At 37.0% G+C, this 17,029-nt stretch overlaps 1 protein-coding gene across 1 annotated transcript in view; it reads right to left on the reverse strand.

Annotated features, from left to right (window-relative positions):
* The window catches only part of lmbrd1 (LMBR1 domain containing 1), a 59,577-nt gene extending 44,303 nt beyond the window's left edge, over nucleotides 1–15,274 (reverse strand). The window contains exons 1-3 of the mRNA XM_053333284.1: nucleotides 15,206–15,274; nucleotides 13,368–13,544; nucleotides 12,100–12,163 (exon numbers count right to left, since the gene is read on the reverse strand). Coding sequence (XP_053189259.1) covers nucleotides 12,100–12,163; nucleotides 13,368–13,544; nucleotides 15,206–15,271 — 307 coding nt within the window. The 5' untranslated portion in view covers nucleotides 15,272–15,274. The remainder of the gene's footprint in view (nucleotides 1–12,099; nucleotides 12,164–13,367; nucleotides 13,545–15,205) is intronic.
* Between the last annotated feature and the right edge of the window lie 1,755 nt (nucleotides 15,275–17,029).

Consider the following 17,029-nt stretch of genomic DNA (forward strand, 5'->3'; position numbering starts at 1 on the left):
CTGGAGAATTCATCCTTTATGACAGTGACATATCCATGGGCTTATGAGTCACAGGAGCACAGAATTTCTAATTATTTTAAACCAATTATGTGTGTGACAGAGTTTTAGAAATGTTAGTACGTCTTTTAAAGAAACAATTACTAGAAAACCTTAGAGGATGCACACGCAGGTGATCAAGTGGTTAGAGCGCATGCCACGTCTGCAGCCATCTACTGGTGGTCATTCACACAGCATTCACACACAATTCAAATACAAGCATATGTGCATAACCTGCTTTTAACAATTCATAGAGCAGCAGTAGGCAAATAGTGGCCCGTGAGCCAAATAGTGGCCCGTGAGCCAAATCTCCGGCGCTCTAACAAATGTCTTTCTCTTTGTATAGATTACATAAAATCTTTCATATGACTCTTTATAGATCTACAGTACATAATTGAGTTAACATAATACTCATGTATATAGCAATACCAATACACTTAACCTCGTAACATCTTATCATCTAACAAGATGCAGAACAAAGGACAATAACGTAATGTGGCCTATCAAAACAGATTTGCATCAATAACAAACCTTTACTTCCACCATAAATGAAGCAAGCTGATGTTAACTGTGTGATGATAAGTTATCAATTAAATTTTGATCTTATAGTATAACACAGAAGATATGTTCATGTTTATGAGGTTTGTTTTTTGTTTTTATTTATTTTGTATTCTATTCATAAGTTGCTGTCACTCTGTGAGGCACTCGCTAATGGCAATTATGAAATCTGCCCACAGATAAAACCTTAAACTATTATATAAATACATTTATTTGTGAATAAAAGACCAGAAATAAACATATTAAGCTTTGTTTTCACAGCGCCTTTATGATGTCCAGCAGTGCTGAAAGAAACTGGTTCACGGTTAAACCTAATTGCTGATCGCTGTCATAGACTAACTAATTATTCACTTAATGGAGAAGATAATTGACTGATTACTCAATAATGAAAATAATAATTAGCTTCAGCCCTACTTAAGTTGAGTTATTTGATTAATTAGTGTTATATACATGTTTTCTTAAATAAAGAAACATGTATAATTGCCTTTTTAGCATCCTCAACCAGTACGGTTCTTGCAGCATGATAGGGATTGTTACTGTATGTTTAGCTCATTTTCATGCTGGTATATTTTTTCATGCTACTACCACACTATAAAAACTATTAGTCATTTAAAGTCATGACATTACTGGCAGTCTTCGCTGGTGTTTTCCTTGTTATTATGAGTGCCACTTAAAAAGACAAGTAAAACTGGATGTGTTGTGAGTGAACAAAGTGAGAATGGTGATGTTTGAGATCCAGAGCACTCAACAATTGATTCAATTAGAAACATTGTCCCTCTGCTTAGGGCAACTCTTACAAAGCAGGTAATCATCAGTCTCTTTTAAATGTTGACCTCATCTGCATCAGGAATAATTTTCATTCACTAAAGCTGGTGACCCTGTGTGTGAAGTGGCTGCTATCCTTGAGTCTTTGGTGAAAGAACTCACTATTCTCTGATCTAAGCCTTTTTTTCTGTTTGTTTGTTTGCTTGGTTATTTCTGTCCAAGCAGCTTATTTAGAGAAAAGACCAAACACTCAAAAGCATTAGGTATTCACAGAGTGGAGGTGAGGCAAAACACTTAAATGCTATTTCAGGCTGGGGGAGGGGAGGGGGGGGGCTTTTCTTTCTGGAGTAAATGGATGTTAGTGAAGACAGCACAGAAAACCCCAAAATAACTCAAAGACAAACATGTCACAATGACGTGCTCAGAAACATGGCTGCCATGGCTCAATATTTCCTTCAGGTGATGATGTGAATCATGAGGACGAGTCACAGTGTGATGCCGGCTAAAACAAAATATGCAGTCAGATAAACAGCTTACACGTGAATTTCACTTTTCTCCCTACATATTAAAATGTGTTGATATGATGGTCGTGATTTTTAATTGATCAAATGTAATCATCAATTTAAAATTTCCCCGAATCAAAAAAAATGAAAACATAGGAGTATAAATTATTAATGTATAAAAGATATGAGCTTACATCATTCAGAAATGACATCTATAATAAACGACACTACTGCAGCTGTGTCTGTTAAATGGCAAACAATAATGCAGTCAGTTATTTCTTCAACTTATAGAGAAACAAAATTAAACAACATAATATTTTAAAACTGGAAATTTGCTCTTTGTAATCATTTTATCCACGCCATCAGTAATACACTTCCATGTCAACTTATATGTGGAAAACAAGTGGTCCATATCAGTTAAGAATGTATGGCCTCAAGCAAGTACAAACATGCCCCCTTGTGAAATAACTATATTTCACAAAAGGCGCTCTGTGCTGCAGACAAATGAATGTCACTGTTATGGAGGCTTGCTTTTTGCCAGCTGTGATTGTGACAGGGCATTACTTTCAATAAACACATGCTCATTGCTCCACTAAGTTATCCATTTACACTCATTTGCAGCCAGACAAACTGAGTTTAGGATGATGCCAGGAGCCAATAAATGTAAGCCATGCACAGTATGCAGCCACTGGCATATGCTTGGGTCAAAGCAATGGGTAAAATTAATCATAACACCATGAATATTAACATACTGAGAGAATAAGTCATACTGCATTACCATGTATCATCCATTACTCTCTAAGCAGATCTTCAACTAGGAAGAACACCTGACCAGGGATAAAAGTTAGTAGCACATTTATCCCCCTGACAGAGTGGAGGACTAAATAATTAAATGTACTACCTTGACCCTAGATCCTGTGTTTATATATAGTGTATACTCCAATTTACTCATGGGGGAAGGAAAACTAAGTAGACATATTTTGGGAACTGAAGAGGCTATAAAAGCCCACAGTCTACAGATGGAGTCAGAGAAACACATCTGAACACATTGACACAACACAAGCATAGAAACAACTGAGAAAAACATTTTTGCAATACTCAAAAAGTAAATAACAATTGCAGAAATGTAATTATCAACTATCATCCAGAGTAGCAGGGTCCCTCCAAGCACGAAAAGGCTTAATGAGAAACATTAGACACTAACTGTGGCCCTCCACTAGGGTATTAGCACCTGGACTCCTGTCCCTTGCAGACAGGTAAAATGTATTACTTTTAATGTGAGATTAAATGCCAGGGGAGAAATCTCACAAAAACACTGTCTCTGACAAAAGACTCCTGAGACTGATGAAAATATCTGTCTGTGCAGACACTTGCTGAAAGTTATGTCACTATGAGCTTGAACTCTCATTTCCTGTAATCATCAAGGGAGGGAGGTACCACTTTTTAGGGGCCCAAACCGGGGATAAAACACAGTTGTTCGAGGACAGGTTGTCTGCAAAGGGGTCAAATGGGCCCAGTAGTACTTTTCTAAGAGGTCAATGCTCCATCCGAAGCAGACATTCTAAGAATATAGTCACAAGTACATCTGGTGAATTGATATAAGACATGTTATTTTGAATACAACCTTGTTTGTGATTTCACTGAATAAATATGAATGTTTAGGACATTATAAAATCATGAGGATGAAAAACTTAAACTGCAACACTGACAAATATTTTATCAGTATTTTATTTAAAGTCAACTTCAAAGTTCATCAGTATTTAGAAAATGAGGCCAATTCACTGTGGTTCACATTAAATAATAATAGCTACATTACTGGGATATCTAAAATGTTGGATATAAAAAAAAGTCCCAGACAGGAACAGCACTGAGAGGTAATCACTTAGAAAAACCTTTACTCTTAACTATCCCCATGAACCTAAGCCAACCTCATACCATCATCCAGGGATATCACCTTTTCACCTTTCCTTAACATCATGTGTGTTGTTGGGCTTTAGGTGTGTGTATCCTGATCCTTTACACTCCTTAGTTGTTCCTATCAGGGTAGTGGGAGGGGGGAGGGGACTGGTATATGTGAAATCTTTGTTAACTATTGTCATCTCTTACAAATCGTGAAACTGAACTGAGCAAACCAACTGATATCAACAATGATTTACACCTCTGCTACTAAACACTACACTTAAATTTCACAGGCCACATTATGGACTCTAGTATCAAGGCTAACTGCTGTGACTTTGCTTTGGAGTGACAAGAGAGAGAGATATGACTGGGTGAAAGAATAAATAGTATTGAGCTTCAGATCATGATAGATTAATGTGATGATTTTTAAACTTTGAATAACTCCAGAATCAATATTATAGTCTGCATATTAATTATATGCAATTGTTATTTTGAACTATAGTTACAGTGGGTGCACAACCAGGAAAGTGCAGAGCTGAAACAATATTTTCACACATCCACTTCTCTTTTTCTTATGAGTATGCATATGTCAGTTTAATTATTATTGGTTTAATATCAAATTAATTAGATCAGTTGACTGAAGGCATAAACAAACATTGTCAAACAAAAGTCCAGCACTACTCCTCTACTATTTAAAATACGAGGAGCTTAAAGCTGTGAAATTGAATAGCTTAACTATTTAATTACACACAACCTTTCTTATTAAACTTATAACTTACTGCATATCACATAATCTTAATATGTATAGTGTCAATCCTTATGCACTTAAAGGATTAATACTACATCATATGAGAAGGTCTGTGCCAACTCTCATATGGTACAGTATATTAAGTCGCTGTTTGCATTGACTGACAGGTCTCTCACACTATTATATTCATCTGTTTTGACTGCCACTTGCTTGGCTCACCTCTTCCCTGCCCACATTTCACCCTGTCACCCAAACTGACAAGATGGCAGCTACGTAGCAGTAAACCCAACTCCAGACTACAAACAGACTCTCTGGAAATGTACAGGTTATGGTTCCACATGCTAAAACATGCAGGTAGAATCTCTAGCTTCTTGCCACATTCTTTTTAGTCTATTACCATCTTCTTGGATTGTTAGAAAGTCAAATCAGTCTGTTCTCATATTTTACCATTTTGTTTCACTTCATAGCTCAGTGGCATATATTCTAGTTGGAAAAGAAGGCACCATAACCCCAGTGGGATAAATGGACTCCACAGGGCTCCTTGTCCATCGTTGCAGGAAGTAAGAAACATCCATTTTTAGGAGTAGCCTTGTAGGAGAAGAAGAGTGAACTGAACAACATCTTTATGTAACACATTGTCAGATGAATCCTGACCCAGACAGACACAAAATAACTTTTCCAGCAGCATTTGAAGCACACCAAGCTATCTAGAAGGTGTTGTGTTTCACATGCTGTACCAAGCCATTTGACAGTATGAAGAGAAATTTGAATGGCAGCCTCTCATGAGTTCAAGAACATGCATTGTAACACAAATGGTAACACCTCAGTGATTTGAAGAACATGGAGACTGTGTGAATCTGTGTTTGGTTTTCACTATACTTTGCCTGCTTTAGAGAAGTAAAAATCATGCATTTCTAAGGCCGCCCCTGACTCAGAATGTTGTCCGTTGATCATATTCGCCCATTCAATGCGGAGATTTGACAATTGGTTCCTTTTTTTTAAATTTAATAGACTATCAATTATTGGCATGAGTTTTGACCACAGCACTGACCTCAACATAGTCAAATGCAACAGAGTAGTGGGAACATATTTTTTTAGCATTTAAAAATCAATAAAAAGATAGCTGCATATGATACAAGACTTTAATTGCAGCCTATTTGAATTTCCAATATATAATGTTAGGCTGACAGTTGAATTTATCAGAACAATGAGACAGGCAGCACAGATTAAATCAAGTTCTTAAAGACTTTTTTTTTAATTCCTCTTCAAACATTCAAAACAAAGAATAAAAAAGTGTAACAGTTTAAAATAAATGCACTGTGTTATCCACTATGAACTACCTGGCATCTCTTCTTTAACTTCTTTATTTCTTCTTAAACATAAAAACTAATAAATCAAAACATATATTGTCACTTTCAAATTTCAGTATTGTTAACTTCCACAAAAATTGGTCTGTCTTTACTGTATGTCATCATAACGAATTCTTAAGAGGTAAAAACAGGCTTAGGTTCCTATGGTAGACATATTAAATCTCTCTCTGTCCAAACAAAGACAGAAACAGAGAGCTATAGGACCAGAGCTTTTTGCACACAAATGGAAAAAAGGTACGTTTTCTTTCTAACACAAGCTGGAAAATGTTCAAATTTGAGGGGCTGTATAACACAAAGCTGCCCTCCAAAATAAAAGTGCAATTTGTCAAGGTTTTCAGGAATGCTTTTAAAAGTAGCACTATAGGCTAGCACTCGCCAATAAAATTCAGTCAGCATATGTAGGTGGACAAGAATCACAGACAAAAAAGAAAGTACTTATAGCGTATTTACAAGAGGATTGCATCCTCTCTGGCTTCTCTTCTACAAATGGCATTAAAAAAAGGCAGAGAGAAAACCAATGATTTATTTAAAGGGCCCAGGGGTATTTCGCCCCTGTTGCTTAAGGGTCTTATGCACCACTGCTTTGAAGTACTGAGGAGTCCAAGGAAATGCATAAATGGACAGAAACTGGAGATTGAAAGACTACGCTTTCAAACTTAGGGTTCATCAAAGATCACAAAAAGCTATTTGGGCTCTTAAAGGACGTGGGTGTTTCAGTTACACACATTCATTCCCTTTGTGAAGTTGAACACTACACTCTGTAGAGTTTGTAAGGTATATTCTCTAAAGACAATACATAACATTTCACTTTGACAGAACATTTTTCCCTTTTTGTTGTTTTTTTTTTTCAAGGCATCATGGTCACATTGTGAAACAGCTTTTCTCGTTTCATTACTGGTGTTCAGATTGTTGCTCCGACTCTAAATGTTTCCTCATGCAAAACTCATAACTCATGCATCCATATGCATAACTGTAACATAACTGACATGCATTTACTTGACCTAGTTAAAACGTTGAAGTTAATGTGCACTTTAGTCATCATTAAATAAAATAAGTCTAAACAACAGTGAGATTTCACACTAGAGACGGACTGGTTAACATAAACACACATGCAGTTTAATGAACAAAAAGAGTGCAAAATAACCAGTAAATATCAGAATGTTATGCAGTCCCACTGATTCAGTCAAATTGTGTGGATTACTCAAACAATGAAGAACGCGGCACTGTGTAAAACGGAACAAATCCATTGACATAACAATATAGCATTGTGCTATATTATAATTACCCTGCTATAATTCCCCCCACTATGACGACACTGTGATTGTAAAACTCCACAGGCTAATCATAAGGCAGGAAAAGTGAATTCCCAACAGCTGCTGAATTGTTGACAGTGTCAGCTATAGGCTTCATTTAATGTGCGTGTACTCAGAAAAACTGACGAGGCCGCACCAAATGACAGATGTGTAAGGCCATCAAATCATTTCAAGTATCAAGTAAATAGTGTGTAGAGAGTTCCTAAAAATCACTGCACAAACACATGCTTATTAAGTGTGATCGCCGCTGAATACAAATCAATCTACCTTGGAGGAAAACATTCTCCAGCAGAGGAAATAGGAAATCTTGATGTGAACCCTGTAATTATTCCATTTGTGAAGCGACAGATGGACAGTGATGTCAAATATAGCCTTAAAGGAAATTCTACTTTAAAGGTTACATTTGTAAGGATGCTGTGAATACTACACACATGGAGCTTGGTCTCCACCTACTGGCAAATAAAAAAGGGATGCCCCTGAAAAAAAAGAGAGAAATAAGTCTCTGGTTCTATCAGTAACACTGGACTGGAGTAAAATGGACTATGCAGCCAATATTAGATTTATCATATTTTCATATCCAGCCTAATACTGCAGCCATCAATAAAGTATGACTTTGCTCAGCCTCGATACACAGTCCTCTTATATTGTGGTCTTCACAAATATATACTCGCTGCAGAGATGGATAGTCACACAGAGATGCATCACAAATCCCAACTGACTTTCAATCAAACCAATTGTAGAGCACTGTCTCAAAAATAGTACTGCAATAAAGCTTTTTGAATTCAAATAACCATAAGAAAGTGTTCCAAATCAGTACTCAGTCTGTAAAAACCTTACAAATAATGACTAAAGCACAGAAACGGCTTCTAGTGTCGTCACAGAAAGGCAAATGAACTGAGGAGCATGTCATGATAAATGATGGGTCAATATTTAGTACCTCTATACTAGGAATGCATCTGAAATATTTAAAAGGTGCTGTTGGTTTAGTCTAAAAAATCTGCTCTGACAGACTGAGCATAATATCAATCTAAACTGTAAGGCTCTGATTTTAGGCAGTTTTAGGAGCGCTCAACCTTATCAACAGCTAAAAAGTTACAAGCACAACAAATTTGCAAGCAGATCACTCTACACCACACTCCCAGAGCTATGATCACATATAACAAGCTCGAGGCGAGTAGCAGACTCTTTCAAAAAGCCTCTCTTACCCATTTCCCGGCTCGTAGAATGTTCACTCTTGGTGTGTCTAAGTTTTTTGAGCTTAGATAGGAATATTTATATGAAAAAATACTATTTCCTTTTTTCTGTGACTGGCATGAACAAACTACACTCACCAAGCACTTTATTAGGAACAGCTGTGCAATCTAATACAATCTAATACAACAGCACTGCCATGAATTCTACTTTTATGAAGCTTATACATTTTCATTTTCAAAAAGTGATAATTACTGAGGTTGTAGTGTACTGGATTGGATTATATTGAAAAGTGTTCCCAATATTTTGCCCCTCTTATATGTTAACGGGCTAGACAAAATATTACGAACCTTCTTCAATGTATAATGCCTAATACACACAATATAAAACCAAAGACCATAAACGGGGCATGGGACAATCACTAGGATATGAAATGCTGCATGACGCATAGCAAATTCAGCAACCACTCAAATCAGTCAGAGATTGTGAGATGGTTGCTCTCAAACCTTCTAAGCAGACAGATACACAGAACTAAAGGACTCCAAATTACAAAATCAACCACATAAGCTTTTCCTTTGATGTGTGACATATTTGTTGAGTGTAATTGTTGCACCATGAATGCAATTTCCTGGCAGTTTTACCATTAAATGAATTAAATTACTGATGGGACACAGCCCTGCATTTAAGACTACTGAATTATTTATTTTCTTTAAAGTATCTAAGAAGCAAAATTTCCATTTAAGGAGATGTCTAATCCAAACTGTACATAGTAACAGAGAAAATCAATCTTGTGTATGAAATCTTATTTGTGTGTCCAGAAGACAATATACTTTGGCTCCTTGAATGCCGGATTCAAGTGCAGTGTTCATGGTCTGTGAAAGCCAATTTTCTGATGTCATTATACAAGTGGAAGTGGTTTCTTTGATTGTGCTGTCTGGGCAAGGAGACAGCTTGTCTTCCTTGCATTTGGCATTTCTGAACAGACGGTACATAACAGTGTTGCTGACAGGCACTTTAAGCCAGCATCTGGCAGAAAATGTGTGATCTAGTGTCTCTGGCATGACTAAATTTGCGATCGTCAAAGACAACAAACTCATGTCATCCTTAATATGACTATCATGGAGAGATTTCAGTGCCACTTTAGCTTTAAGTTAGGAATTCATCAACAAAATAGTCTGGATACTGCTCCCATGAATTGTAACTATGCACAAATACCATTACGAGTGATCTATGAGCTGGGCTTCCCCCCGTCTTACAGCAACAGAGTTAGGCAGGATGAGTCCATGATAACTGATTGATCTGTTGACATTAGGCATGGGCCGGTATGAGATTCTGACGGTATGATATCCATAAGCAAAAATATCACGGTTTCACGGTATGGTGGTATTGCGATTACAGCTCACATGTTAATTTAACCTGAATATACACTGTAATGACGGTGTGAGGGGTCGTGATACTCTACGCTGCAGCTGCACCACCTGAGGGATTTCTGACCAGCACTTTCTGTCTTTGACCAGACAAAAAACAGCTCATACCTTAGTATGACAGTATGACAGAACATGTGGCGGTTTTGGTTATCGTGACTTTTCATATCGCGGTATACCTTGAACACGGTTATCATCACATGCCTAGTTGACATGCTCAGGTAATATGTTATAATTTAAGTCATGTGATAGTTGTAATGAGTGGAAAGGGAAACAAATAATTATGAGCATTGCATTTTGTTGTAACACAACTAGATCTGAGTCCAACAAAGTAAGGAGGATCTGTTAGCTACATGTATTCAACATGTTTGTCAAGCCTTTAAGATCCAAACTGCATTTTAATGTGAAATATTCAATCCGAACAATAATATTTTTGTCTAAAACTGTCATTTTTTTCCATGGGGAACAAATATGTTTCCATTCTTAAAGTTAATCATCTTTACCATTACATCAAACACCATACTGGAAACATTTCTGCTCATTCTACGGGCCTTTGCTGCTCCAAGAAGGCAAACCTGAGGAGTTTGAAAACAAGACCTAGCATGACTCACAACTACTGCCAATCATAGTGTATCAACAAAGACAGTGGGGACTCTATACAAATGCTTGACATTTGTTACTGTACTGTACTAATGAGTCTGCAACATCTTCAGGGAGGCCTTTTACCACCTGCTATACTCATCAGTAATTACACTGCTCCCTAAATTTTACTCCTGCAATCACTTCTGACATTTTCTTCTCAACACTGACCTCATCGAAATGCTCCAATCTTCTAAATTGGACTCATAATTAGTCATGGTATTTCTGCCACACTCATTTTCACATCTCCTTATAGTAACCCTGACAAACCGGCCTTATCGACAAGGCCATCAACTTCCTCTGTAAGCACATGATTTTCATAAACTCTCCAGACCGTGTACACATTAAGGAGGGAGGAGTTTGTATCAAACAGTTGCTCACATAAAACATCAATAGATACAAAGCAGCAATATTTATATACTGAAACCACTGGCCAATATGGAAATCAAGCTATTGCAGCAACACAGGTAATAAAGTACAGCAAAGAAAATATATCATGAGTGTAAACACATATTGACACTACAAAATTATCCATTTATAAAACCCTAAAATCACAGAATCATGTAAACACAAGAACTAATAACTAAGAAAGACATTCTAAAAATCTTAATTATTAAAATACATGACCAACAATGTTAACACTGCAGAGTCCATGAGAAATGTAGAAGGTAAACAATAAATAATCAAAGCATGAGACAAGATGATCATCACTGTTTATCATTAAGACACAGTGGGCCTAAAAGTATCAATGATACCCAGATGTGTCATATAAAGGTTATCACAATTCACCTTGTGTTCACCAATAATATGGTGATGGGAATTCGGCTGCATCGAAAGCACAAACCACAAATCCAACGAAAAAACATTCCAGCTTACTTAATATGCAACAGTAAATTTAATTAATTATTGACAGCTATATTTGACTAATATAAGCTGCCTGCTTTTTGACAGATTCCATTCATTTTATGGCCAAAGTGGGCATTTGGCTGGGAAACACTGTAAATGTTTAATATCTCTTATATACAGTATTAAATCATCATGGAAATCAAACCACGTCTCTCTATCTATTAACATTAACCTGTGAAAATGGCTTTTCACTACCTATTATATCAATAGTGTAATAGTCTGCCCATTCATGGTCCCAGTCTGTTGAATTTCATGCTTATATTTGTATTAGGTTTAGTGAATAGTATTGTATGACAACAGTTTTAGAAGGACACAAGGCTGTCTGGAATCAGTGGATTATTGCATAGCTTTTTGAATATTTTAATGTGATAACTTTAATGATACCTGCTCATCAGGTAAGACATGCAGCCTACGTTACCATAGAGATACACAGAAATAAGTCACCACTGTGAGAACAAAAAGCCACTGTGAATCCCAAAGTCTGCCTGCTAACCCGCTAAGATTACTTTGTGAGTGAGTCAGGCCCCAGGTGTTATTAAAATTGAACTGGCTTCAACTGAGAGAGGAGATGGAGTTGATATAATAGGAGAACGACATAGCACACTTACAGTACAGCCAGTGATGACAAAACTAAACTCTGTAAAAAATATTAAAGCCCAAGAGCGTCTGTAAAGTGTTTTGTCAACACATGCACATTTGATTTGTTATGTTTACCCAGGTAGACAAGTATTAAGAGAGGACACTTACTGTAATATCCATACAACACTGTGTCTTCAATTTGTGCTCTTGTCTCATTGTTTGCTGCCCATTCCTGGATGTCGACAAAGAAAAAGTCCATGGTGAAAATTACAATTAAAGTTTGACAATAAAGAGAATAGCACAAGTACAATTATCAATGAAAGGCACCAATTAGATCAAAATTCATGAAAAAAAACAATCAATATGAAATATAGCAACACAGCGGTATGGGCATCAAGTGTTTCCTGGATATTGTATTCATTCTATCACTTAATTGTTTACCATGCTCATTAAGCATTCAAGACAGAAGCATGAAATTTAAAAAAAAGAATACACAGATTAATTAATGAATCCAGGACCCTGGATAGAGGTAGGTCATGCCAACGTAGCAGGGCTCTGGCAGCTTTGTTTACCTAGATTCACAAACTTCATTCAGACATAAATAGAGAATGACGTAAAACTGACAGGCACAGGGGGAATAACTCAAGGCTGACAGACCTTTGTCTAAATCTATTTTTATTCATGTGTAGCACAGGTGTGGGAAATTGTCTATCATAAGCTTCACATTCCCTGCATTACTTTAAGAATGAATTCTCCAATTGAGTAGAAAAACTGTGAAAGCTGCAAAAAGATTAAAAAGCAGGTATTGTTTTTGAAGAGTAGCAGCCTAAAGGAAAATGCTTGTGTCATTTCTGTCAGTTTCTGCAGTGTCATGCTTCTCACTCCTATGAGATAAGCTCAAATGATCTGTTCCCATCAGAGGCTCCTGGAAATGTTGTTTAGTGATCCTTTATTTTTTCACATATTTTAGCATAAAAGCCTCCTCTTGCTTTCATGCCTCTTTGCTGATTATTACACTTTTTATTCTAAAACATAATCACAAAGAGATTACCAAGAAATCATGTTTGATTAAGTAAGTGAGGGATTATGTTCCTGATGAGTTAATGTGTGCAGCCTATGTTAGGTAGCCATGACTAAATGGTATAAAAAAGAGATACCCTTTAGCAATCAAAGCTGCTCACAACCCACATGAAGCAACAAATTACCTGCTGTTCAAATAAAGATACCATTACCACACTTTGCTAAATCTTCAAAAACAAAAAATGCAATAAACTGGCAAAAAAAATGTATGAGCTTTTAGACTGGACAGAATCAATGTCCACATTGCCTAATTCTAAGAAAATTAAAAAGCAAACAAGTTAATAGCTGCCTCAGGAAAACTCATTAGCATTTCTTAAATTGATTTTACTGCGGCTGTTAGCGGAATGGATACTAACCTTGTAGGTACCATTTGGATACTTCATGAATGAGACAAGGAATATATCCACTGGTAGAAGTGCTGAGGTTATCAAAGCAATGGCCAGTGCACATATTGCTGTGATGGTTGAAACGACTTCACTCTCCTGACGACTTTGAAATTTCCGAATGTAGACCCAACAGAAAGCGAGGATTACCTTAACGGGAAAAGAACAATAATAATATAATTAAAACAAATTTAGGATAACACCATTATGAGGAATGGTAAGAACAAGGAATGACTTAAGAAAACAGCATTTAGCCTGGAGAGATATATTGAATGTATGGCAAAAGCATCAGCAATAAATCTGAGAGACTAGGTATAGTACAATGGATCACTTTACTTTGCATCTTAATGTAATCTCAGTTGAAAATACAAATGAATAAATAATGAATGGACATCCACAGGGCTTGACACATCTGTAAAATATAAAGCAACCCTTGTGTTCTACTGTTGAGTATTTTACAATGTTAAGTATTGCAGGCGTATATTTTATTGAGCTGCATGATACTGTGTTCTTGACATCGTGTCCTCCTATGCATGATATACATTGCTTAGAAACTCTAGCTTCAGTGTGTGTCTCCGGTTGCAAGAAAACAAATACTCAAACCAAAGTGTTAACACAACAAGTAGAGCATTATACACTGAGAATAGCCTGGCTGCAGGTGCTATGGAACAACTGATCTGATTATATAATTCTCCGTCACCTTATCCTCTTTCAACATGTGAGAGAGCATACGCTTACTGACACCATTAGGAACTAATTAGTCATTATGACAAAATAATAACAACAATTTGAAAATAATTTTAACAAAACATCTATAAATGTCATTTAATCAATTATTGTGAATTCTGTTGTTTTTTAACATCAAAAAGACAAAAACAGAGTGATTGTCAGTAAAAGGCAGGAGAGCCATTAGACAGAGATGCAAAAAGAAGACAGGATCCAAAATGACAAGGTCATATTCCAGGCACACAAGCTGCAGGAAGTGAGGACACTGCTAAAACTAGTCCCTTCAGATCAAGGGCTGCCATTCACAGACAGGATCAATTAGAGGCCCGCAGCCTTAAGCCTCTGGCTGCTTGTTTTGCCAGGTAATGTAGCTGGCTTTGCATTCAAATAAGATCCATTGAAGGGGTTGATCAAATATAAAAGGGCTGCTAGTGGAGGATAGGGAAGCAGAGCAATTTATTGGCATCCAGGCATTCTTCTGGACGGCTCCTAATTCAGCCATGTGACTCTGAATGACAGCTGAGATAATGAGTGCTAAACTGGGCAGCAGATTACCTTTGCTGACCAACTTCAAGGCATGTTTCTCTACACCGCTTAGGTCTCTAAATGGGACCAAGCTATGACTAACAGGAAATGAAAGCTTATATGTGTCGCGTTGCATGTGGTCAAAAGCAGCCATTGCATATTATCAAAAGCCCTGACGTAGAATATATTTATTCAGAGGACTATCATTTTCGCACCCTTGTGGAAAGCTGGTATCCAATTCAAGGCTTTGTATAATAAAACAAGAATACAGCCACTGCGCTCTCGACGTACTGTTTTACCTGTAACTCTTTTTAATCGTATGAAACATAAAATTATATTAAATAAACACTGGACGCTTCTATAAAACAACTACCTCAAACTGTGTCATGGCTAACGTAAGCTAAAACCCATCCAAAGCCAGTATTGACGTTAAGACACCGCGGCCATGTCGGGCCAGTTATACAACAACCAATATATATTGGACTGTTAAAACATCTCAAACTGCGTACCTAACTCCCAACAACTAGGTTATGCTGTTAGACAACTTTATATGCGCTTACCAAAAGTATAAAGGTGAAAATAGACCACCCGAGCAAAGACTCGGAGAGGAACGACTGAGCCGCCATCTTCACTTCCTGCAATAACAAAACCACGTGCTCTAGGTGACGTCAACGCCGAGGAGGCTCGAGCTCTGGCTCGAGCCAGCAGCCGTGACGTCTCCGCAGAAAAAGTCCATATGTTTGTTGATAAGTCCATATGTGTGTGATGATAATTTCAGTATTGAGCTGTGCTTACAGCTTAACTCGTGCTGGGACAAACCGGCCATGTAAATAGAGGAGACATTAAAAGCTGACTGTAAAGTGGAGCCTCTGTGCCATAGTCTTAGTGGAGAAGAAAGTCTGATCACTCGATTAAACACGTAGAAATATGGTAATGTGATGCTCCTACTGCATTTCTTGCATTCTGAAATGTAGGCTACATTTTATCCATATATCTCTCCTTTTTGCTTAGATAGATAGAGAGAGAGAGAGAGAGAGAGAGAGAGAGAGAGACAGACAGACAGACAGACAGACAGACAGAGAGAGACAGACAGACAGACAGACAGAGAGAGAGAGAGCGATAGATAGATAGATATTTTGTTAATTTCAAAGGGAAATTAAAATGTTACAGCAGCCAATGAAGTTAAAAAAATGTAAAAGAGACACATCAAATTAAAGGCTAAATAATATACAATTCCTAAATAGACTGTCCATGGATACATGAATAATATACACAATACATTGCACCAATAACAGCAAATACTGCACAGTACCACAAATACAGAATTTTGGTAAGTTTGTGCTTTTTTTTTCTTGCATGCGCTCTACTTTTTATTCGGTTGTTGTTCATTAAGATTTATATCTGCTGAAAAAGTGAAAGTAGGTCATAGGAAATTAGGGTGCAGTGCACCTGTAGCTGCATTCCCATGAGTAGAGCAGATTATTGGGGTAAGATTTGTCATCAATTATCTACCGCAGTGGCCCACACCAACATGCAGGTACAGTGTTTGGAGCTGAAGGTATTCCCTCAGATGAAATGGTAGTGTGCAAATTAACAATTTATATATAGGCCTAATTAATGAGGCAAGTTCAAAATTCCATGATATCTGTAGGCTAATATTCCTACAACATTGCAATTAGCTTCACTGGGTTCTTTTCTTGGATTGGGTCTCTTAAATATACATTCATCCCTCGTGGTTTATGATCTCTTTTCACTCTCTTATCTTTTATTAGTACTTTAAACCAAAGATGAATGCCTCTGATTGCTGGATTGGGTGAGACTGAGGTTAGCTGTACTGTACATCCAACATATTTGCTTAAATTTCCACTAGGACCTCAGGAAATTGTCTTTTATTCCTGCCTTCTGTTATGTGTCATAAAGCCAGCATTGTCATTCTTCAGTGTCACAACAGTACAGAAATAAGAACTGCTACTTGAAAAACTTGTGAAGGTGTTTTTTCTTTTTTCTTTTATATGCTTGAGCTCAATGAGTAGCGTGCCCATGAATTCATAAAAGCCACCGTATGTATTTGTTTGAAGTATAAAAATGCATCAATAGCAATACCACTCAAGTTTTCAAAAAGTTGGCTCTTTGGAGATATGAACTTCTCTTTCATTCAGCAGGGGATCCAAGCTCATGCAGCAGTGGGAGTATATTCACTTTTCTAGACTCTGTGTGAAGTTATAAAAATCAGCTCAGGGTTTTTTTTGTGTGTGTGCATGTATCCACCCATATGCCAGTCACACTCACCATTCAAATTAATCTTGCATGCAGACCCCATGGTATCCCAATATAAAAAAGTTGCTGTATTTTAATTCTATAACCCTTTTCACACATTTGAGTGC

This window comes from Scomber japonicus, chromosome 14, assembly GCF_027409825.1.
Source record: "Scomber japonicus isolate fScoJap1 chromosome 14, fScoJap1.pri, whole genome shotgun sequence".
Taxonomy (NCBI): Eukaryota; Metazoa; Chordata; class Actinopteri; order Scombriformes; family Scombridae; genus Scomber; species Scomber japonicus.